This window comes from Aplidium turbinatum, chromosome 8 (assembly GCF_918807975.1).
Source record: "Aplidium turbinatum chromosome 8, kaAplTurb1.1, whole genome shotgun sequence".
Classification (NCBI taxonomy): Eukaryota; Metazoa; Chordata; class Ascidiacea; order Aplousobranchia; family Polyclinidae; genus Aplidium; species Aplidium turbinatum.
The window spans coordinates 15644060-15666364 of NC_137479.1; the positions used below are offsets into that span (position 1 = coordinate 15644060).

General features: G+C 37.7%; 2 protein-coding genes across 2 annotated transcripts in view; one reads left to right on the forward strand and one right to left on the reverse strand.

The window, feature by feature from the left end:
- Positions 1-1127: 1127 nt before the first annotated feature.
- Positions 1128-16085, forward strand: LOC145775723 (TNF receptor-associated factor 4-like). Its single transcript, XM_082587080.1, has 7 exons — positions 1128-1279; positions 7806-7857; positions 10481-10585; positions 10661-10816; positions 10990-11157; positions 11636-11791; positions 14608-16085. The coding sequence occupies exons 1-7, from the start codon at positions 1137-1139 to the stop codon at positions 15232-15234; spliced, it is 1407 nt and encodes a 468-aa protein (XP_082443206.1). The 5' UTR covers positions 1128-1136; the 3' UTR covers positions 15235-16085.
- Positions 16086-16618: 533 nt separating this feature from the next.
- Positions 16619-22305, reverse strand: part of LOC145775069 (dynein axonemal heavy chain 5-like) — a 42181-nt gene continuing 36494 nt past the window's right edge. The window contains exons 76-88 of the mRNA XM_082586265.1: positions 22158-22297; positions 21870-22001; positions 21571-21742; positions 20982-21121; positions 20481-20645; positions 20139-20333; positions 19708-19858; positions 19252-19370; positions 18977-19126; positions 18247-18459; positions 17905-18033; positions 17406-17544; positions 16619-17172 (exon numbers count right to left, since the gene is read on the reverse strand). Coding sequence (XP_082442391.1) covers positions 16868-17172; positions 17406-17544; positions 17905-18033; positions 18247-18459; positions 18977-19126; positions 19252-19370; positions 19708-19858; positions 20139-20333; positions 20481-20645; positions 20982-21121; positions 21571-21742; positions 21870-22001; positions 22158-22297 — 2150 coding nt within the window. The 3' untranslated portion in view covers positions 16619-16867. The remainder of the gene's footprint in view (positions 17173-17405; positions 17545-17904; positions 18034-18246; positions 18460-18976; positions 19127-19251; positions 19371-19707; positions 19859-20138; positions 20334-20480; positions 20646-20981; positions 21122-21570; positions 21743-21869; positions 22002-22157; positions 22298-22305) is intronic.

Here is a 22305-nt window from a genome sequence, read left to right on the forward strand (position 1 = left end):
GGTCGCGGCCCCTTTTTTCTTTTTTGAAGGAGCAATAAATTTATCGACAGCCAAAAGTGATCGCATTTTCAAGTTTTCTGCACTTGTTCCAAGGTGCTTGACTTGTTCGGTTCAGGTTGAAGTGTATATCTGCTTGCATTCATTGTAGTTTTCGAAAAAGCCAATGCTTCAGATGTGCTTGGTATGGTAACTTAAAAAGGACGAGATTGAAAGTTTGCAGTTGTAGCAATTTCAATGACATGGTCTTTTTTACGTTTGTGCGCTGAACGCTTCGTCAACAATGTAATCAGTAAATTGTCCAGGCCTCCAGGGTTGACAAATACAGCAGTACGTGAGGTGCAGTTGTTAGTGGTTTAAAATTACAGTTTCATTTGTTAGAGACATTACCTGTCAATTTAGAGGAGTTTTATTTAGCTTTGTTTGGGACTGTGAAGTCGGAAGTAGTTTGTTGTCCTGAGTAGGAAACGGTCAATAAAGGCATTCGGACTCGGTGAAATATTTTTGGTGCAGTTTCATAGTCATTTGCAGAGATGCGAAAGTGATGTGAAGTTTAAAGAACCTTAGCGTTTCCGAAATGAGTTGCTCAAGATTTTAGCATCCGGTGTTCTAGGTCCAACTCTGTAAACTGTAACCTTGGTATAATTTTTGACAGCCAAAGCCAAAGTGAGGTGCTGCCTGGTTGGTCTTCCTACCACTGCATGTAGTAAGGGCAGGGACTGACTTCATTTTTGGTCTTGCAAACTCTAATCAGACGTGGGGTTTTGCTGCAACGAGAACACAGAATTTAAAACCAGCCGTTAGTTAGGGGCATCACCAAAACATGAAAGTGCGGAAATTTCCCCAGCGTAAATTGGCACGTTGTCCGGATCAGTGAAAAATCTTAGCTGTTGTAAAATAACTATCAATAAATCATAACATTATTATACTCCAATTATCGTATATAGGCCTACAAACTTGTAGTTAGTTGATGTTTTTATAAACGTTTGCAAATTCTGCTTTTTTACTTGATTTATAATAATAATAATAATATATGAGATGTTGTAAAGCAGAGTGCTTATTCATATTTCAATCACGTAAAGCAGAAAAAAATGCATTTGCCTTCTAATCAGGTCAAAGTGTGAGGCTGATGTCGCAAGATGCCTGGTTATCAAACCAAGTTTTTAGATAAGATAAGAAAGCGCTTTCAATGCCCTTTGTGTCATCTTCCAATGCGTGACCCGGTACAAATCACCGCTTGCAGACACCGCTTCTGTGATACATGCCTTCAAGACTATCTTGGGTGAGTAACACTTGCTTGTTTATCATTGTTATTGATATTTCTGGTCATATCTTTAAAAAATGTTTTTGATATCGGTATTACGTGATCATATTCCTCATCCAATATGTAGTAAGCTACCGTATAATTTGTTAGCATGATGTGAATATGGTGCAAGTTTTTTTTTGATGATTGTAACATTTGCAACTTGAAAATCAGTCCGTGTTGTGTTGGTTCCACACCAGTGGACGTTGAATCAATGTAAACAGGATTGAGATTGCTGGTTTGGTGACAAATTATCCGAGCACTGGTGAGACTTAATTAGTACTTTTTGAGCTAAAACTAAAAAGCATACGCGAAACACCAGCACCATAGTTTAGCGGTGAAGCTTATAAAAATATCTCTATCTCTGCAAATGAGCACTTTTGTCAACGACGTTAATGGTTAATGCAGAAGTAATTTTGTCAACTTCATGAAAATACATTGGAAAATTGCACCATATCATGGTAATAGTTCATGTTTGCAAGAATAAATGACTAAGTTCATGGGCTTAAATTATAAAAAGCAACACAAAAAAATTGTGCAGTAGGGTGCTGGCTACCCGAAAGAAGGAATATAAACCAGCCTTCCGGTATTTGTTTTGAAGTTAAATTTGCGGCAAAGTTTCAGATTCAAATCTTTTTCAAGTGATAAGAACTTGTGTGCAAAATATACTTGCAATGAGAAGAAAATGTGATCAATGCTGCCAACAAACATTATTAGATTGAATAAGAAAATTTGTATGCAATGGTCAAACAGTTGCTACTTTCTGTCAATATAATTTAGCCCACTTGCTTTAATGAGATCACTTGCAACTCGTTTAACGTTGAATTCCGGAACTTCAAACCATTTACCCCACCCAAAAATAATGCTTTTAAGTTTTATGGTGTTACCTTAGTTATCGAATGAATGGTATTCATGCCTTTGGCGAACTTGTCATCAGGTTAGTGATTTGCGTTGTTTGTCTGCTGTAAATACAGCTAAGCCTGGTGGTTTTTTGCTGCCAATCGCTTCAACATCACAGAACAATTTCTCACAGAATGCTGGACTTGCAGCAGTCTCAATGCAAGTTAGGACATACAGCTGCAAGTTATTACAAATTAAGCGTTTATTTCGGTTATACCTCTGAGGCTAGAAAAAAGAAGCGGGTTGACTGCTATTAAATTGCGCATTAATACTACCAAAAGTTAAAAAAATTGCTTGCTACGTAGTTTCTGTGGTTGCGAAATTGAAGTATTTTTTATGCGGTTTTTGCCGACTGAACAGTTAAACAGATAGGCTAACCTATTCAAAGACATGAGTAGCATTTTAAAATAAAAATTATGCTGAATAGTTCAGGTGTTACACTGAACTGATTGCGTGCACTTTGGGTAAAGTAAGATGCTTTTCTCGCTTTAACTCTGACCATAGCTTTTATGTTTAAGAAAAAAATAAAGATCATTCAAATATTTTTTATATGAAATTTGTGCAAAAGTGGATTCTCTGCAAATAAGTCGGTTCTATTGTTCTTTCACATGAGTCAATGTCAATATATGTTGGAATTTGTTTGATCAAAAAGTTTTTTACATTTTTATTTTCCTCATCCTATCATCATCTCATTAAACTGGATTAGAAATTTGTAAATGGTCTCGCTTCCTCGTAATTAGTGCCTAGGAGTTATTTTGTTAAGTTTTTCTCCACCTTAATATGAGTTTTGACTACAAGTTTCATTTTGCTCTTTTGTTCTTCTCCGGAAACTTGATTAGTAGTTCGCTTGGTATTTTTACACATTTTGGTGGTTTTTTGCCAGTTTTTAAAAGTGGCAAAACCCGGCATCCTGCCAAAGCTCATTTCAGACGTGAATGTGAGCAACATACGTTTTGTCTTGGTTGGCTTTCATTACAGACGTTTATGTCCGACGTATTATTACATTGACATGACCGAATCTACATTAACGCAAACCCGATGAAACGGTCAACTTGTGATAATTGTGAAACGGTTTCACTGTGTTTGGAGACAGAATGTTGTAAAACGACTGGGGAAAAAAGGATTTGAAATTGCCCTTCCGTTCACTCTGCTTTTACACTTCTAAGCTACTGAGTACTTGAGTGGACTTGTAGACAATATAGCAGATGTGCCAATACATTGGGTTTAACTACGCTTTCTGGACTTGGTAAATACTCGAATTCGGAGTGTATTCTAATGTAGTTAAATTTTTTTGTCACTTACTATCGTGCCTGATAAAGGTATAATTTCCTGATATTTTTATATACAATAATCTTGATAATAAAAATAAGATTACCGTACTTTATTTTTACTTTTCTGTGATTTTGAAAGTTGGAACCGTAATTGATGCTTATCTGGATATGGTTCGAAAAATGCTGATGAAAAGTTGAGTTTGTTTCAAACAAAACTGAAGCAAAGGGCTGCATCTTTTTGACAGTCATTCCTTTTTATTTTTCATGAATAGCGCTTTGTATATCGAGTCATAGTTACTACCAATTTAACAACAATGTTCTGTTACTGTACTGTAGTTGCAAATTCAACTTAAATCTACTTTCATTTCCTTGGCTGTTTTAGCGGTCACACATGACCATAAAATTAACAAAATATTTAATCAGACAACAATAAATATTGGCTGCTGAGCCAAGTGGTGTGAGTCTTGGTGCGACGATCGAAAAGTGCAGGTTCGACACCGCTCAAAAGCATGCAATTGTATTTCTACCAGAACACTGAGCCATGTTTAAAGGTGGACAGAAAGGTTCGCTTGCTTGCCTTTCCCTCCACTTAATGTAAATCTTCAACCACCGGGCGTAAGCCTGCATACGACAAGCAAAAAACACTTTGCATTAGCAGCAAAGCTTTTCATGCTTTAACTTGAAAGTTTTGACTTCGCTACAGCCTTTAAAAAAGAGCTTTTCTTCAACTGCTTTGCCTTTTTGCTTATGTTTTTGCAATCTCTGTGCAGTTTTCATTTTCCGGTTTTTCATTCTTATCCCGGCCACCAAACTAATCCTTTTTTGCAATAAAAAAAAACGAACTTGATCCAACGCCGACTTTCAATGTAAACGAATTGTTTGTATTTTGTGTCAAGTTTTCGCCGAAAGGCAAAATTAGTGTCATTAATCTTTATGAGTTAAATCTTTTTGAAGTGGGGCCAACTTATTGCGCCACTGTAAGTCCTCTTAAGGCATTTCTGTTTACAGTGCGGTCAACAGACAACGTTGATTCCTGCCGCAAATATGCCTAACATATATCAAGTTTCTTTTGTCTTTTTATAGTAACTACATTTATACTAACCAAAGTCTACAGTAGAAGTAGTCTGGGGTTAATATGTGTCTGATAGATGATTAAACTTCCACTAATTCACTATTTAGGTTTCCTGTATATGTTGTTGTTCCAAGAAAATAACACCTTGTATCGTACGCTCACTTGAGAATAAATAAATCACAGTCTTTTGATGACGGCATCTGGCTCACACATAGATCTAACCTTAAGCTCAAGACGCAAAAGTGTTATCGTAACTTTTCATTACAATTTAGAGCTGAAAATACGCTCAGAATGCATCAAATTAAATGTAACTTTCCAAATTTTTCAGGGGAGGCTCCCCAGACTTCGCGCTGTTTTTCTCGTCTTCAGCAAACACGCGGCCCCACTTTTACAACTCACCAGTTGTTACTACATGTTAGTTGTATAAAGTGTTAAAAAACTATATGGCTCTCACGAAAATACAATTTAAGACATATAGCTTTTTTGGCTCTCTTGCCTATAAAGGTTCCCGACCCCTGAACCAAGGTTTCCTTTCAAGCCTCAACTTCGCTTTCTTTGACTGGCTTCTTTCGTTTTATTTGCACATAAGAATTTTCTTCATTCTAACATCTTTGAGTGATATCATAACTAACGATCTCTATGAAAAAGTTGAAGGTTTTGCATGCCATACCATCCGAGTTTTCATCAAATCACAGACACGTTGATAAACACATAGTTAACCCAGAAGCACAAAAGAAGTTGAGCGATAAATCAAGTCTAACATTCGTATGTGTTTTCTACGTTTATTGACATAAATTGTGTGCCAGCCCCTCACATAGCATTGACCGGTAAACAAATCGATTGCCATACTTCAATGTTATGTTAACTTTTTCTTTGTATTGTTCGCATTTCCAAACTTGCTTGGGTCTTTTTTCGTTTGATCAAGCTAAAATGTTTTTACTGTATATTTGAACGAGTGTTTAAATAAGTAAAAATAACATACTTCTACCTTTTTCTTGGCCTTTGCTATGTTGATGTGTATTGTGTTGATATGATGGTCAGAAATAAAAAAACAACTGAACTGAACTGAACTGAACATTGTTTTTTATTTTCTAAAGGCTTTGTTGAAAGTAGAGATCTATTTCTTGCAGACCTGAAGAAATATTTTGCTGACAAATTGAGTCAATCTATTTCGCCAACAAAAATGAAACAGTGACGTAACAGATTATTGGGTGTCAGCGTGGAATTCTTCGTTCCCTGTTATATTAATATTTTTAAACTATCCAATGCCTCAGTTTTTTTCGAGGTTTGCAAAAATTACCACTTGTCGTCTGCTATATCAACCGACTGTGAGAAAAGTTGCTTGTTTTAAGTTTGATGTTTACGTCATTGTCTGCAAACCTAGCTAGCAAATTGTTGCGTCCTTTACAGTGATTCAACGTCCACACACAATTTGCACTGGTTTGCTACCTGGGAATGAGTGAGGCAGTTAACTTTTCCGCTATTTGTATTTTGTACACAAGGAACGTTGAGAAACATCAACATGTGGCAGTTTGAAGGTGTACAAACTTGTACCCAGACAGCAAATCAGTCGTTTTTACATTTTACAACGTCTGTAAACGTTGAATCAATGTAAAAAGTGACTGATGTGCTGTCTGGGAAGTAACATTTGAAAACCGATTTACCGCTGCATATTTAAAAATCTAAGCCCAAGCAGCAAATCTGTCCCATTGAGTTTACATAAATCTTCTACTGCATGCAGCATCACAGATATCAGATGACATTTTTGTCACATAAACATTAAACTTTGTCCTCAGTTGAAGTTTGAACGTTTTAAGGTTTTAATGCTCTGGTGCAATTTTTTGCCAGAGGCTGTAAAACCAAATGCAAATGCCGTCAACTTTCCTGAATTACTTGAAAGTGTATGATTCCACTGTACGTTTACTCATAAATTGTAATGAAAGGAGTCCGAGGCCAAAACAAAAACCTCATAAGGTTGCCAGTATCTATCCAGTAGGCTTTCAAAATTGTACCAATGAAAAAATGTAAGCTAGTATCCAAATGAATATCTGTAATAACTTTACGTCTGCTTGCCAATTGCATTCTATTACATTTATTTTTTGCAGATACTGAGTCGAAGTTTAACATTTAGTCCACATTGCAATCTCAAATACAAGAGCTTCTAAAATCGATAATAATACATTTTACATTCATTGGAAAATATCAATGTATCTCATAAATTATAACAATTATGTAAAGTTTGTAAACTGGTGAGACGTCGAAACATCATGGTAGGATTGATTTGGCCCAAATAACTGGATATTTTTGCCCAAGTTTGCGACGATTTTCTTCAGCGGGGAAGTGACCGCCCTGCCCCCCCCCCCCCATTTTCTACGGCTATGCGTTTACTTACAGACAGAAGCTGTTGCACCATTCAATTTCGTAATTTATAACTATGAATTCGACTTCATCAAACAGGTTTCCAAACAAATTGTTTAAGCAGAATATTGGTTATTGTCTAGTATTTATAGTTCACATCTATGAACATTTTTAATTTTTTTTCTATCGAGTTCAAAGTCAGTGTGAATGTCGAAAAGTTGATACGTCATTGGTTGTGATAAAGTGCAGTGCATCCATTTTTACATTTCCTTCTTGGTGATCCGGAAGATTCTACACCATATTTCAACAAACGATTGTAATTTTTGATTTTTGTTATACCACACTGCACTAAGCCATCTGGCTCACCAAACTACCATAAAAAAGCGTTAGAAATACAGTATTATGGACAATCTTATCTCTAATGAATTTATTGTCAGACAAATATGTTTTCTTTATTTGTGTGTAATATTATTTCGTGCTTCTGTACGAGTAGGTTAGAAAAATTGAAAGCGTTTTTCACTAAAGGATCGAATTCACTATTTGCTTTAAACATCTTCTATGGCACAACTGACTGCCAAGAATGCAATCTATGCATGGGTCATGAGAGACAATGTTTAAATAAACAAATTGTCTTGTTTCTTGGTTGGAAAGTCAACTGTTTGTTTTAAAAACATGCTTTTTACTTTCTGACAAGCAATAACACAAACATTCGCCTAGAGATTACATGCAATATTCTTAGACATGTCATTACAGATTATGCGAAAGTTTCATGTGATTAAACGGCTTTTCTGTAATGACAATCACAGTGTTTGCTGTCATTTACCGATTGCAAGAAAGTTAAACTATTCTCACATCTAAGTGGAACTTTCCACAACTGAACATAACGTTGCAACTTTTATTGCAGAGAAGGAGTCTTCAGTTGTCCAGTTGACCGCTTGTCGCTAGACTATGCAAAGGTAAGACCTCCCCAGGCTGCAAACGTTGCCATGTTCACAACTTTTACCAGCTGGGTTGTGCTGTAGGTTTTGTTCTAGACCTCTACTGCGTTATTTTCCTGCAGCTTGACCTACAGATGACGTTTATTGTAGACTGTCAAGTATATTTAATTTATCAGACACCTGTTTTATGCTTTCTTGTTTATTTGAGCACACAAACTTACTACTGCGGCGTACTTCAAATAAAGATCGTGTTACTTATTCTTTGAATTGGATTATTTTTGAAAAACTTGTTTTGGCAGTCACATAAATGATAGTTCACTTTCTTGGGCCCTCGACCTTGGTGCTAATAACACAGAATCATTGATTTAATTGTAGTCTGGCAACCAAGCATTTTAACAAACTGATATGTTTCATTTAGGGATTAACTTGGCAGTAGGCTACTACTAAAGTAGTGAAAATAATGATAACCACCCTTTCGTCAGCTTGCAATTACAAAAAACTTGCGGATGTGTGCACTGTGCAGTGATTGCAATCGTGATTTATTTTCGTAGCTTTTGACTCTGTAGCTTGCAAACCGATCATTAAACCAATCCTTTTAGTGGTCCTTGCTTCAACTTTACCTGTATATACCAAAGACAGGCAAGACACAACAATACCACAGGGTTGAGCATTACAACAGTATATATTTTACATATTTACAAAATAGTTTAACATTCAAACGTTTTCGGCTTAACCTAAGCCCTCATCAGGAATCTGAAAATATTAATAAAATGCAAAAGCTAGTTACTTTCAAGAAGTTGAAATTTATTGCATTTTATTAATATTTTCAGATTCCTGATGAGGGCTTAGGTTAAGCCGAAAACGTTTGAATGTTAAACTATTTTGTAAATATGTAAAATATATACTGTTGTAATGCTCAACCCTGTGGTATTGTTGTGTCTTGCCTGTCTTTGGTATAAAAAAGCAAACTTTCTCCCGAAACTATATTACCTGTATATGCTTGACATTCTTGTCGACAAATGTTTTTAAGGCCACAATAGCAAGATTCGAACTAGTCGATCTGATTTCTGGGTTCTTGCTTTGCCAGTCTAAATGCATATCGCAAATGATGTGTGGTCCAAAGCGCCGCAACACTAAGTTCCCACAATCAAATTTTATTTTTCAATCATAACACAAATTTTACAGCAACCAGTTTTATTCAAAAGTACAAAAAATGAAAAAAAATTTTCTTCTGCCCTCTTCCTGGCTCGCACTGTTTACGCGTCTCTTGACATTTTGGTCTGTCTGTTATCCTTCGAATTTGATAAATGATGTGACATTTTGTTTATGCAAAAAGTACTTAAATTTAACCAGGGTCCAGCAACCGTTGTTTCACTACAAATCAGTGCAAATAGATGATGCTTACACGAGGTGGTTGTTCCTATGGAGTGGATTAATGAATCAATAAACGAAGTAATGGACTTAACTGTATGAGTTTTACAGCTCTGTTCTGAATATCAACATTGCAGATATATTCTTTTAAAATTGAATGATGCAGAATAATTATTTTTGAGCAATCTGGTGGCCACTGCCTCGTGGACCGATATGTAGCTACAGTTCAGTGGTTGCAGGCCCCTTAAATGAATAATTTCTATGGTTTCTGCTTCACTGCACGAAGGTAGAGTTTCAGGCAAGTTCAAACCTGCTTCTCTTCGATTCTTGAAATATCAACGCAATGCGTCATGCGGTGTGTTATTTTGTTAGATCTTGCTTTGACGGAAGGTAATAAGTTGATATAAACAGTACGTAAATTTAACGCATCTTTCGGTCATAATAACGTTACAGTGGCCTGTCTGCTGATAAAGATCATACGTGTTTTTTGTGGTGATGACATATCTCCGGTAAGGTCTTTATATCGGCTTGGCGTATGATTGAATCCATGCCATTGTGGATTTGATTATCATTATTGTTTGCTGAAATAACAACACGCAAAAGAGAGTGGCGCTTTTTTGCAAAGTTGGGTAGTGTCTAAGCTTCGGACTAATAAACGGTAATTTATTTTTGAAGTGCTCACTAACATTGACGGTGCATAATGTATCGGCATGAGCCGTTTTGTGAAATGATAGTATGGTTGTACAGTAGCGCACTCAATGTCCACTGTGATAGAGAGACACTGCGATATTTCTAAGTCAATATTGTTGAATAAATCGATATCAATGACGTTTTTTTGTTCCGGTACTCTTTGCCGTGTATGAGGTCCCAAACAGCTACCCTAAACACCCGTTCAATACAATCTAAAATTTGAAACTAAAGTCTTAGAAATTTTTATCAGCGATTTGCAAGCAAGAAGCTAAAATGTATTTAATAATTGCACAACTAACCCAAACTACCTTGAAATAAAGGCATAAATGTGTGTACACGGCAGACAGTTTCAGTGTAGCAGTCGCATAGAGCCGCAGTTTATCTGGATTTATTGCTTTAATGCCGATTGCTAAGCAGAAACAAGAACAATCTTTAAAAGGTTTTGATATCACCCAACTGGGTCATAAACCTACTTTTACTGACTTAAGTGCGGGTACCCTGTACAGTGTACACGAGTCGTCGGCTCAAATGATAGGATGGCCTCTGATGGTGTGCATTGTTACAATAATTTTGATTTTAGATTTACCCGGATCCTGACTTGGAAACGGAAATCATGGAAATGAATACTCTCTGCACCAATTATTCGATCGGATGCAAATGGACTGGGAAGCTTCACAACCTTAAAGTATGTCATCGATTCGGTTGAGTTGAATCGTCTTTTAAACTAACGATAACCTCGTTTTATGCTTATAAATTTCAGGTACATTTAGACAAGTGCAGTCACAGTGAAAAAGATTGCCCAAACCGATGCGGTGTCCGATTGTTCACAATGAACCTTGCAGACCATCTGGAGTACGAATGTTCGAAAAGAAGAGTGGTCTGCGACTTCTGTGCGAATAATTTTACAGGCGAGCAGGTGCTACTTTCACTTGTTTGTTTCTTTGGTGCAGCCATCATAGGCTTGCCAGACAACCTTTTACGTTCGTACTCGCATATTCAAATGTTCTGTTTTACTTTGCCGTAGTGAGCACATGAAAAAGTTTCATCACTGAAAAAAAATTCAACTGAGCCAAATGTGTTTCATTTTAGATGGAGGAGCACAATGGATCATGTCCTTTAGAGAGTGTGCATTGTGAAAATAAATGCGGAGCCAAAATGTTGAGGAAGTACCTCAATCGTCACTTAAGTGGAGATTGCCCGAAAAGACCAACAAAGTGCGCTCACTGTTCCAAAGACTTCAGTTTTGACATTTTACAAGTAGGCATTGTATTTTGTTTTTGTTCACTATTTTGTATGAAATTGCTTAGTGATTGCAATACAGTAGTGTTCGTCTCCGATAACTCAGTGGCCACACAATTGACTTTGTGAACGAAGAAACGGTAATATCAATAAAGTAACTACGTTTAAACTCAAGTAAAAAAAACTTCAGCAGCACTCAAGTGCAGCCTTTCAGAGATGCAACCTAATCCGAGATGGAATATGGTGCCAATAAGCGGAAGCTCCTCATTGTCAACTGCTGTGACCGCTGACCAGGCCTAAAGTATCCGAAGCTGCCTGGATATAACTCTGAAGAGGGAGACATCCTCAGTTTAAAAATAAAAATGCTTTCACTTAATCAGTTTAATTTTTATTATTGCAGTTTAACCATGAAAAGGCACCGTTAAAAAAACTTCAATTTCTATAAATTAATGAGAAAATTATGTGGCAAGTATATGAAACATCTTGTGCTTTTCAGACTCATTATGGAAACTGCCCACGATATCCTGTAGGGTGTCCAAACCGATGTGATGTCTTGAAAATACCTCGGGAGGAGTTGGAAGTTCACTTAAAAGAAAGTTGCAAGTCTGCTCTTGCTGTGTGTCCGTTCAAGGAAGCTGGCTGTAAACACAAGGTAAATACTAAAAACAGGGGTGCACAAAGTGAGCCCCACCGTTTAGGCTCATAGCCTCCTTAAGTCATATCGCTTTTTATGAAGAAAAGTTGGTATTCAGAGCCTCCAAGAGCCCTGCCGGGCCCCGGTGCAGATGTTGCTGCCGGGCCCCTCAGCGCGACATGTCGCGTGATATCTCACAAACCACAAGCAAAATTTGCGATGCGCGTTAATCTACAAGGCCAATGCACACATGTTGTTTCGAACAGTGTTTCTATTTTAAAATCAAATCTGTTTAAAGATTAATACAAAGAATACATTAAGTTTACCACTTCATTATTTCACAAAAAGTGCAGAATTGTAGTGGTGTTTAGAACTTTGAATTCACAGATGCATAGGCTACCAGTTAGCTTACACACAAAGAAAAAATGGCAATAGCCTACTATCCGACTATTCCGGCATAGCTGACATAACATTGCATATGTGTGCACTGTGCAATTGTGCATACAACTTTACATTAACATACAATACCGGGTACCATTTCTGACCTTGAAATCTGCAGAGACTAGGGGAGCAAACTTAGGATGAATTTTCAAAAAGGAATGCCCATGATGGGTCAATCAAAATACGAAACTGTTATGAAAACAATATTTTATACAAAATTGACCTAACTACTCTAATTTGAACATTTTTTCGGGCCCCCTAAACTTAAAATATTGAAAATTCTGTAGTTTTAAAAAAGGGCATAGGCTACCCATGAGGGGGCCCAATCGAAACACGGAACTAATATAAAAACACCATTTTATGCATAATCGATGACATCAACCTTTTTAGCGCGTGAATTTATACATTTTTTCGGGCCCCCTTGAACTCACCGGGCCCTGGTGCAATGCACCGGTTGTCCCCCCCTCTTGTGGGCCCTGGCTGTGAACAAATTTCCCGGACTTTTTTGAATGTTTGCAGTTGAAGCGGTATGAATTCCAAAACTTGTAGCCCAATAGCCTGCAGTATGAAGGTATTTTTTTAGCCTGCTAGACCAACGAGTCAAAATGATTGACTTTTGGTTTGTAATTATTTTGTTACGTAAAAGCACCCTGAACTGGTAGGCTATACGCCATTTGTGTTGTCAAAGTTAGAAGTTGTGTTTCCTACAGCATATTTGCTTTGAAGTCAAACTAATATTAGTGCAACACAGGCTGCAGCTTATAGTTTCCGTATTTCCAAACGTTGTGAGGAATCATACGAGTAAGAAAAGGCGTGTTCGCATGTTTAAAAAACAGTGGACCGAAAACTTTCTTTGTTGACCATGCAGGGAAAGCTGTGTGATGGATATCATAGACGATAACTTGAAGCAGAATTATTAAAGAATCCACGGCTCTTATCACTCACTTGACATATGATTACTACGTTATTTTAAATTGTTTAAATACTGGAAAATTGGAAACAAAGAACTAAGGGTTCTGTTGATATAACCAAAAACGTTTCGTGATTAATTAACTTACAACATACAATCTTTAAGCTTAGGCCGAATTTCCAGCACAAAGATTAGTAGAAAATTTAATACGGTCCGCCAAGACGCGCGAATAGCGAAATGTAGCCCGTGGCTACAAAACTTTGAGCACCCCTGTACTAAAAACTACTTTGATTTAACGTGTGTTTTGAAACAGTACGATTTTTAGAATCGCCCATCCCAGGACCGCACTCGGGGATAAGTGTAAGATCCCAGATCTATCCCAACATTTCTTTGATATTTGAAATACGAGGCCGCAACTACAATGAAATACTTGGCTTGGTAGTAAGAATTGTCTGAAATTTTCAAATTAAACCTTTTGTATTATATTCCATCAACAACTTATTTAGTCGATATGCAATTAATGTACTTCCATAAAAATTTAATCACGTATGTAGGCCTATATTGACATAAATAGTAGACTTTTCGCAAGTTATCCAACCATGCACAAATTTGAGATCTGCAGAAGCCTACAAGGTTACGTTTGGTTGAACAGAAAGCTTTATTTTCTGCTTCATTTGCCATTGTTTACGGTCGGAAGAATGTCAATCTTTATAAATTTAGCCAAAAAACTGTCAGCTCTTGGGCTGACATTCGAAACTTTAGAAGTTTAGAACTTAGCTACTGACCGCATCTGGTAGTCTTTTTACCAGTGCTGCAGGCTTTAGATAATCCTGCAAAGTTTGTGTGCGATGTGAAAAAAAATAATTTCGAAAAGCAACCACGTTCAAGATACCTCGTTCTTTCAGCTTTGTCACTAAACATCTCGCTTATCAGATTCCCACAAAGTGTGGGATAAGTATATTTGGGTTCAACAATAATGCAACGTGGTAAAGCTGTTTGCACATATTTGTGGTTATCATGGTCAAGCCGTTTGTATTCTACAAAATATTCTCACTAACTTCAGCCCGTGTTGTGAAATTACCTGAAATTTATTAATCACCATCTAATTATCATAGGTGATATCACATCTTAATCCCAAACAAGTTTCAAATATTCAATGCGTTTTGACGTTGAGTGAACAAAATGATGCAACTTTTGTTCGAAAAAGATTTTAGTCAGTAAACCAATCGATGTCTATCATAAATAGCCATTACATCATTGCCATTCCAATGAAAAGTAGATAGTGTGAAGCGTGGGAAATAAACTGAAATGAAGCATGAGCTGGCGATAAATCCATGATAAAATTTCGATTAATCTGAAGATGAAATAGTATAAATGTGGCTAGTGTTTATGGAAGGAAATCTACCATCCAACACTACTGATTTGTGATTTCATATTTTGGTAAATGCCAATGGCTAGTTTCAACGTACCACTTTTGTTTCAGTGTCCACGGTATCATCTTGATCGCCATCTAGCAGAAGCAAACAGCACTCACATTCGCAGCATGATCGAGCTGGTAAAAACGCAAAAACAACAAATTACCGAGCTCCAAAAGCAAGTAAACGATCTCTCGATGAACACAAGCGGAGTACTGCTGTGGAAAATAAAGGAACACTCACAAAAGTTGCAATCGGCCCAACAGGATCAGGTTATCGAGGTGAAAAGTCCTCCATTTTACACCCATCGCTATGGATACAAGCTCCAACTTTCAGCCTTTCTGAACGGAAACGGTAGCGGACTTAACTCTCATCTGTCCCTTTACATACGAGTTTTGTCGGGGGAGTACGATTCCCTCCTTGAATGGCCTTTTTCGCACGATATCACTTTTACCGTGCTGGATCAAGGAGATCCGCTCTCCTCCAAGCGTAGTCACATAACTGTGCGTTTCACTCCCGATCCCACATGGAAAAACTTCCTGCAGCCAAGTAACGATTCAAATGACGATTCAAACCTCGGGTTTGGTTACCCCAAATTTGTTGCTCATAAAGAGCTGAAAGATAATAATTATTTAAAAGGAAACGCCCTATTTATCAAAGCGACTGTAGACACATCGCGAATTGTGATTTCTTAAAGTGGCCAAGGCCCGTAACTTGCAGGGTACAACCAGTGCCGGTCTTAGGGTATTTTGACCCTGTGCGGAATATACTTTGCGGCCTCAATGACAATGATCCAATTCAGTAGCGTAGCTAGGCATTTTAAAAGGAGAGGGGTGGTTTGACGGCCGGCTGGCGAAGCTTGACGGCGTGTTAGCAGAAAGCGACACCCAGCGGCGGGGGGTATTCCCCAGAAATTTTTGAAAAATTAGTTTGAGTTTGGTACTTTCTGAGAGCATGTTCAACAAAAATTTGGGTATGAATATTACTGTAAAATGGTGCTGTCTGGTGGCAAAGCATGACAGGATCATGTTTTCTTCATGGCATTTTTCGGAAATAAAGCTGAATCCGCAACTGACTTCAAGGATACCGGTACTTGCTTGTGAATCGAACTGAAATTTTTCCATTAGAAATTATTGCATTTTCTGAGTAAATTGCGAGCCCCCTAATTTGCGGGCTCTGTGCGATCGCACGGTTTGCACACCCCAAAGACCGGCATTGGTACAACTTCCCCCTTTTCATCACGATTACGGGATATATTATCGAAGTTGTAGCATGTTGGATTTGGGAAGGGCAGCAACTTTGTTTTATTTTCTGGACGCAACCTTCTAGTTACTCCACTGGCGGTGAAAATATCTATAAGCCACTTTAAACAAATGCTTCTCTCTTTCCGTGAATGAAATAGTCAATGCGAGATCGATGCAACTTCCCGTTTGAGTGAAAACTTTGTTATTTAACTAGATGTTGTAGGCTACTGTAATTTTAAGTATTATTTGTGGCGTTTATCTTTGTTGTTGTGCCTTTTGAATAAATAACAATGAAACTGATGACCTTAACTTATGCCGTTGTTGTCAAATGAGCAAAATAGTCTATAAGTTGGAGTCAACTCAACATCTTCTAAATTTCTATGTCCTCTGAAAACTTTACCACAATTCGCAGGTTTGTTCACATGCGACATCCTCAGAAAGAAAGAAATCTTGCGTGTGACAGAAACGTGATTCTTTCAATTGTAATTCTGCATTATAACTATTTCTTGTGCTTTGTAAGTGCAATCGCAAATACTTTTAATAGAACGTCCAGTCTTATATCCTAAACACTTTTGTTTCATTAAGCCACAAACGTTCGAAAAAGTGCAGTCAATCCTCGTATCTATTAGCCCTTGCACAGCGGGTCGATCATCACTGATTGTGGAAACAACCAACCGCTGTTGCCAACGCAATGCAGCGTTTTTAACTGGCCAGCAGCATGAAACTGATGTCGGCTGTGGGGTACTTGGGAAGCCTTGGGTTTGGGCTAATAGAATTTCCATGTTAGGCTACATTGGCTTGATTAAGTGTTTACGATATTATCACTCCTTGCAACTCTAATGTATTACTTTATTAACGAATTTTATAAACCGAACCACTTGCATCCAATTACGTGACAAACCTGCGATTGAAGTCACATGAATCGCAAATATAAACTCAAAAAGCACATGAAAAATCAAAATAAATACAAAATATTATCTCGTGTAAACTAGCTACACATTCTTGATTAAAACAGATTTCAAACGCGTTTTTGTGCAAAGAAAAAAAAAAGTACAATTGAGTGCTTGAAAGAAAACAATGCTTTTCACTTGGTGTCGCACAAGATAGCGACCCCTCTCAATGTCCAGTGGTCGGGAACCTGTACAGTGCGAAGAAGGATATGAAGAACGTAGGTCAGATCGGTTCTGCGAGGCTTCTTGTACACTGGGCATCGGAACAGGTTGATGGCACCCTTCTTGTCGTCTTTGGAGGGAGAAGCGGTGTTTATGGCGTAGATGTGAACCACTGGCATTGCCGTGAACAAGACTTTGGGCTGAGGTTCCATCAACTTTGTGTTGCGCTTATCCCAACCGGCCCCATCCAAAAACAACCCGAAAACATAGACTCCGCCTGTTGGAAGAGAAACAGTTCGTAAAAAAACACAGGTCAATATTTATACTGATAAACAAAGGCAACAGTCAAGGTCATCCGAATGAAGTTTTACCTGGCAGTGCGTATATCCAACATTTTATTTCCTCAGAGAACAGATTCAAACATCGCATAAAAGCGAGACTAAAAGTACAATTTTACATTTCAAACTTCCGATATCGCTAACTCCATTACAACTTCCGTAGGCTACTGACCTATTTCAGCAGGTGGGGGAGCTGTCACATCTTCCTTCATCATCTTCGTGACATCGTTGTAAAGAATTACGCCATCAAGTGCCCATCCTTTAGCAGTGTGTGCTCGAGTTACTTCTTGTCTCATGGCGGTGAGGAAACCCTGAAGATATGTATTACGTCACTTTCTGTTACAACATTTTAGCTTGCACTGAAGAAACTTCTGCAATTTAGCTCCACTGTCTGCTCTTCAAGAGCAATAAATTTTAACCTCCGGAATTAAGACTATACCACACAGCAGCTAATCTTGTTTTCCAGCTGGTTGATAACAGTTTCAGCTGGGCGTTTAAAACGCTAGCTTGACAGCAATTTGAAACGTCTTAAACAAAATGATGCCTGTAAGGCTATGATTGATTTTAGATTCCAAGAACTTGAAAAATCAAAGGCAAAACAACAGTTATAAAATGTTTTTAGCAGTTCTTAAAACTTGAAAACTTCAAAGCAAATGCTACTGGATGTGTACCTGAGGGTTGAAAAATCCTGTCATCCAGAATTGGTTCGGTCTTCCTTCAAATATCCACGTATGGAATTGAGCGTGGCGCTCCAACAACTCGGTGAACCAGAATCCCAACGTAGAACACTCCCAAGATATCTTAAGAAAAGCATCGAATTATGAAACGTGTACACCAAGATGTCAAGTCATGTGTTCAACTCAAAACGCAACGTATGAACTCAAGATAACGTGCTTTCGTGCAGTGCAAAAAAATAAGTGCTAATTGTCATGTCAGCATCTGAAATCTAATTGATTTAAAACTCTTTTGCTTCATTCTATCTTCGACAAATCGATATTTGTGATAAAACTTACCTTCTGCCAAAGGTTTGGAATTCTGGCATCGTACATTTGATCGAGAGCATCTCGAAGGTTCTCGCTCATGATGATGGTGCCATCAATCGCCAACTTCAAGTCAACCAACGTCGTCCTGACAACGCTGATTACCCTCTGCATCCTATCCAGCTCTTGTCTGAGGAAGATGTTCATTGGCTGGATTGCTCCCATTTTTTGCAGACGTGCCTTGACCTGAAGACAACGAATTTATTTGTTTGCATAAGGATTAAGGATACATTTCTCTTGTTAATTCAGTAGAACGCACACCTTATAAAGAGAAACATATTAAGAAGAATGACATGTTGCAGCTGCTTTCGTTAAGAAAAACAAACGTTTTTAAGAATAAACGCAAAAATGCTGAATTTCGATTTGAAGGAAAGATGAATAGCAAAAAGTTCAAACGAGCGTCACTTTAAGGCTGCGCTTTACATCTCCACTATGTCACACCAATAGACAACCAGCTACTGATGATAGAACAATCACATGATTGTAACAAAAAATTGTTAATAAATGAAAAATATGCGTTGTGCTGATGCATACCACAAAATTGTGAGCTGTGGTTGCAGTATGTTTAATGACAAATGATTGGCATGCTCACGCTAAAAGTGTAAATTCTCGTGTGCATTTATTTATGATTACATGTCGAAACAATCATGCAAGTTAAAGTTATAGGCGAAAACTGAAAGATGGAAGTTCAGCTTGTGCTCACCTCATGCGGCAAGAAATTGGCAGGAAGCTTTTCCAACATTTCGTCCGCCATTCGGAAGACGACGCTCTCTCGCGTTTCTCCTCCTCCCCCGCTCGATTCCTTCGGTTGGATGCTGACAATCGTGCTCAGAGCTGCATTGGCAAAATTTGTCTGCGAAGAAAGAAATTTTCTTAAAAATGAACCGTAGATTTGAAAACTAATAGAAATTAATCCATATACTTCGGCTCACTGCGAAAGTTCTCTACTGTAGGTTACAACTCGTTTGCGAAAACCACCTGGTATGTGATGTCAGCATTAGAATGAAGACCCATCACTTCTGGTGTATCAGCCAATGGTAGATTGTCAATGTAAGCGTGATATTCTTGAATTGTTTTTCCTTTGGGAATGCTATAGCCTGGATAAAAAACAGTACAACATTTTTGAAAGAGTTCACTCAAGGATCACTTTTGCAATGTTACTTACATTTCACTAAGTTAAATAACTTTACATTGCATTGCTCTATGCTTTACTACCATAAAACTTACGAGTAACAACAGATTGATTAATGTTTTAACCAAAAAAAAATCTACGTGATCATTACTAAATTTATGGAACCGAATGGTATGAAAATAACTTTACAAACAAAAGTGGACGTTTAGTCTACATCCCAATAAATACAGTAAAGCTCATGGACATTTAGGCCTGTAGACGGCTGCTCACAACATAACATACGGAACAAGAATTAGTCTGACCTTTGTAGAATTGAAACTTGTCTGAAAAGATGTGTTCTCCAAACCAGACCTTGCAGTAAGTGTTAAGCAAGTTCTTGTCAAGATCGTCAGTGACTCTCCCTCCAAATTGTATCTCACCAAGCATGTAACGCACCGTGTTCCATGAAACCCCCTAAGTATGATGACAGTTAAAATAAAAACAACATTTCTATTTCTTTTTGAGAACGATACTTTTTATTAAATTATTTTGACATATTGGCGTCTTGGTAGCCCGATTGCAAAACTTAACAACACACTTTGCTCTAGTTTTCAGCACAAAAATGTTTTGTTCTTCTTATACATTTTATATCCGATTACATCCAATACATTTAAATTGTTCAAATTAAGAAAATCTGAGAAGCTAGAGAAGCTTCCACCTGCAGAAAGTTTAGAATGATTCAGTAGTACTATACCTTCTTGACATCCATGTCGTCCAAGTGGTTTTGAATAAACTGGACACTCGTAGAAAAGTCGGCTTGGTTGTATTCATAGGGTATGTTCCAGCCTAAAGGACCGAACTTACGACGTTCTTGTACAGTGGTGTAAAGGAAAGCAACATTGAAAAGCATTGGTTTCCATTGCGGCATGTTGGAGATGTCAAGGAACTCCTGCATAGAACATATGAAAGCATTAGCCAATTCGTAATTCAACTATTCATTTTATTCAAGGTTTCAAGTTTTAATAAAAGCAAGCCGAGTGGGAAAAAATGTACAAAACATGTTGACATGCTTTCAGTGCATGCAACTAATATATACCTGGGTAATTGTGGAATAAGTTCTCTTGAGACCAGCTTTGACCCCCTGTGGAGGTTCGTTGGTATACTTGATGGAAGATTGCAGAAGATTAATGGGGAATTTAGGATGAACTTCAGCGGTGATCCACGTTCTGAATTGATCATTGATGTTTTCAGTTGTTTGAACCTGAAGAAGAATAAAGACATCAAAAATAGAAATTCACATCGGATTGCAATCAATGGCAAACTTTTAGGTTGATGCTACATGGGAACAATAGGAAAACTCGGTTTTGAAGCTGATGCATTCAGGTTTCTGTAACGCATTAAAGTTGTCTTTGTTGATTTTAAACATGTATTTCCAGACATCGAAATCCGTCATTTTTACACTGTCTTTGTCAATGTCATTGGCATTTACATTTAACGTCTGCACACGTTGAATCAATGTAAAAATGACGGATTTTGATGTCTGGGTTGTACACAGTGGTGTTCCACAACATAGCAACATCTTGCTCTGACATCTTACTTGTTCTAACAGCTCGTCCATGTAATTTAGACCGAGATGACAATTTTGAAGCAAGAGCCATCCACCGTCTCCAAAGCTCTGACTGAGCAATCTTCTGGCGTGAACCTCTTGACCCTGACCCATTGAAATGGGTCGACAGGCTAAAATAGAAGAAAAATTGTGTTTCTCAAAATCAAGCTGCGAAAGTGTTTGTGCTACGTCAATTACTCCAAGCTGAGCCTTTATCCAAATCAGTCTTCAGCAAAAAATTATTACCGTCACGCTTTGATACTCATTGAAATAGACCACAAGTAACTTTTGTTTGATCACGAAAAGCAATTTCCTTAGTGGCGGCTTCAGTAGAGTAATGTAATTAACTAGATTGGTTGTTAACTAACCCTTTTCCAAATACAATACAATCATGGTAACTGTTTTCAATTGTTGTTTCACAAATAACTCATAGTCATCCCTAAAATTATACCATTAAACATGGTTACTTTGCTGTTTTAGTTAGCCCAGCTAAATAGATAACAGCACATAATGACAAATTTCTTATGAAAATGAAACGTCTAAACATGTACCAACTTTAGGTCTGTAATTCATAACTTACGTATCCCTTTGCTCCTTGCCAACCTCTCAATGCTGTCAGTGGGATCGGAACCCATTGTGAGGAAACAAACCATTGGACTTGTCTTGTCCGATTCCACCAACATCTTTTCATAGTCTAGAAGCACAGCGTTGCAGTACTTTTCTCCCATCGTCGACGCGATGAAATGGCGTGCCTACGTGAAGACAAAGTTGCGTTTAGAACAACGAAACAAAAGCGGTGGAACAGCTTGTGTTCTGCAAAAAATTACGATCTCTCATTATCAAGTATAAAAGTTTAGTAACATGTATTGAATATATAACCTGTGCTGTGATACGATCTGGACACCAACTTCTTATAAGCAAAAGCTTTCTGAATGTGTCCAAAGATGAGCTGTATCCATCAGGAATAGTTGCCTCTTCTGGGGCTTCTTCATCAAACCAAGCCTTCCACGCCTAATATCGACAAATAGAATATAAAACATATCAGGAAAGAATGCATGTACGAATATAAGATACAATCAGTAACAACTTGTGCATGACAGGAAACATCTTCATGGCAAAACCTTTTGGGTTATGTCAATTCAATATTTAATCGTATCCTTTCTTTACCTTGTCGTTTCTGCTGATCTGATTCAATAGTTGTGAGAATTGAGGCAGTTTGCTGACTTGGACAAGATTGAGCCATGTCATGTCAAGTATCCACTTCTTCGGTTTAGGTTCGGAAGCGTTCAAATCCAAACTAGCACCACCTGAGGTG

Excerpts from the sequence above, each read along its gene's own strand:
- LOC145775723 (XM_082587080.1), top strand. The coding sequence starts at position 1,137 with ATGCCTGGTTATCAAACCAAGTTTTTAGATAAGATAAGAAAGCGCTTT. Across the intron at positions 7,858-10,480 it reads TGTCGCTAGACTATGCAAAG|ATTTACCCGGATCCTGACTT; the intron begins GTAAGACCTCCC and ends TTTTGATTTTAG. Across the intron at positions 11,792-14,607 it reads AAGCTGGCTGTAAACACAAG|TGTCCACGGTATCATCTTGA; the intron begins GTAAATACTAAA and ends CTTTTGTTTCAG.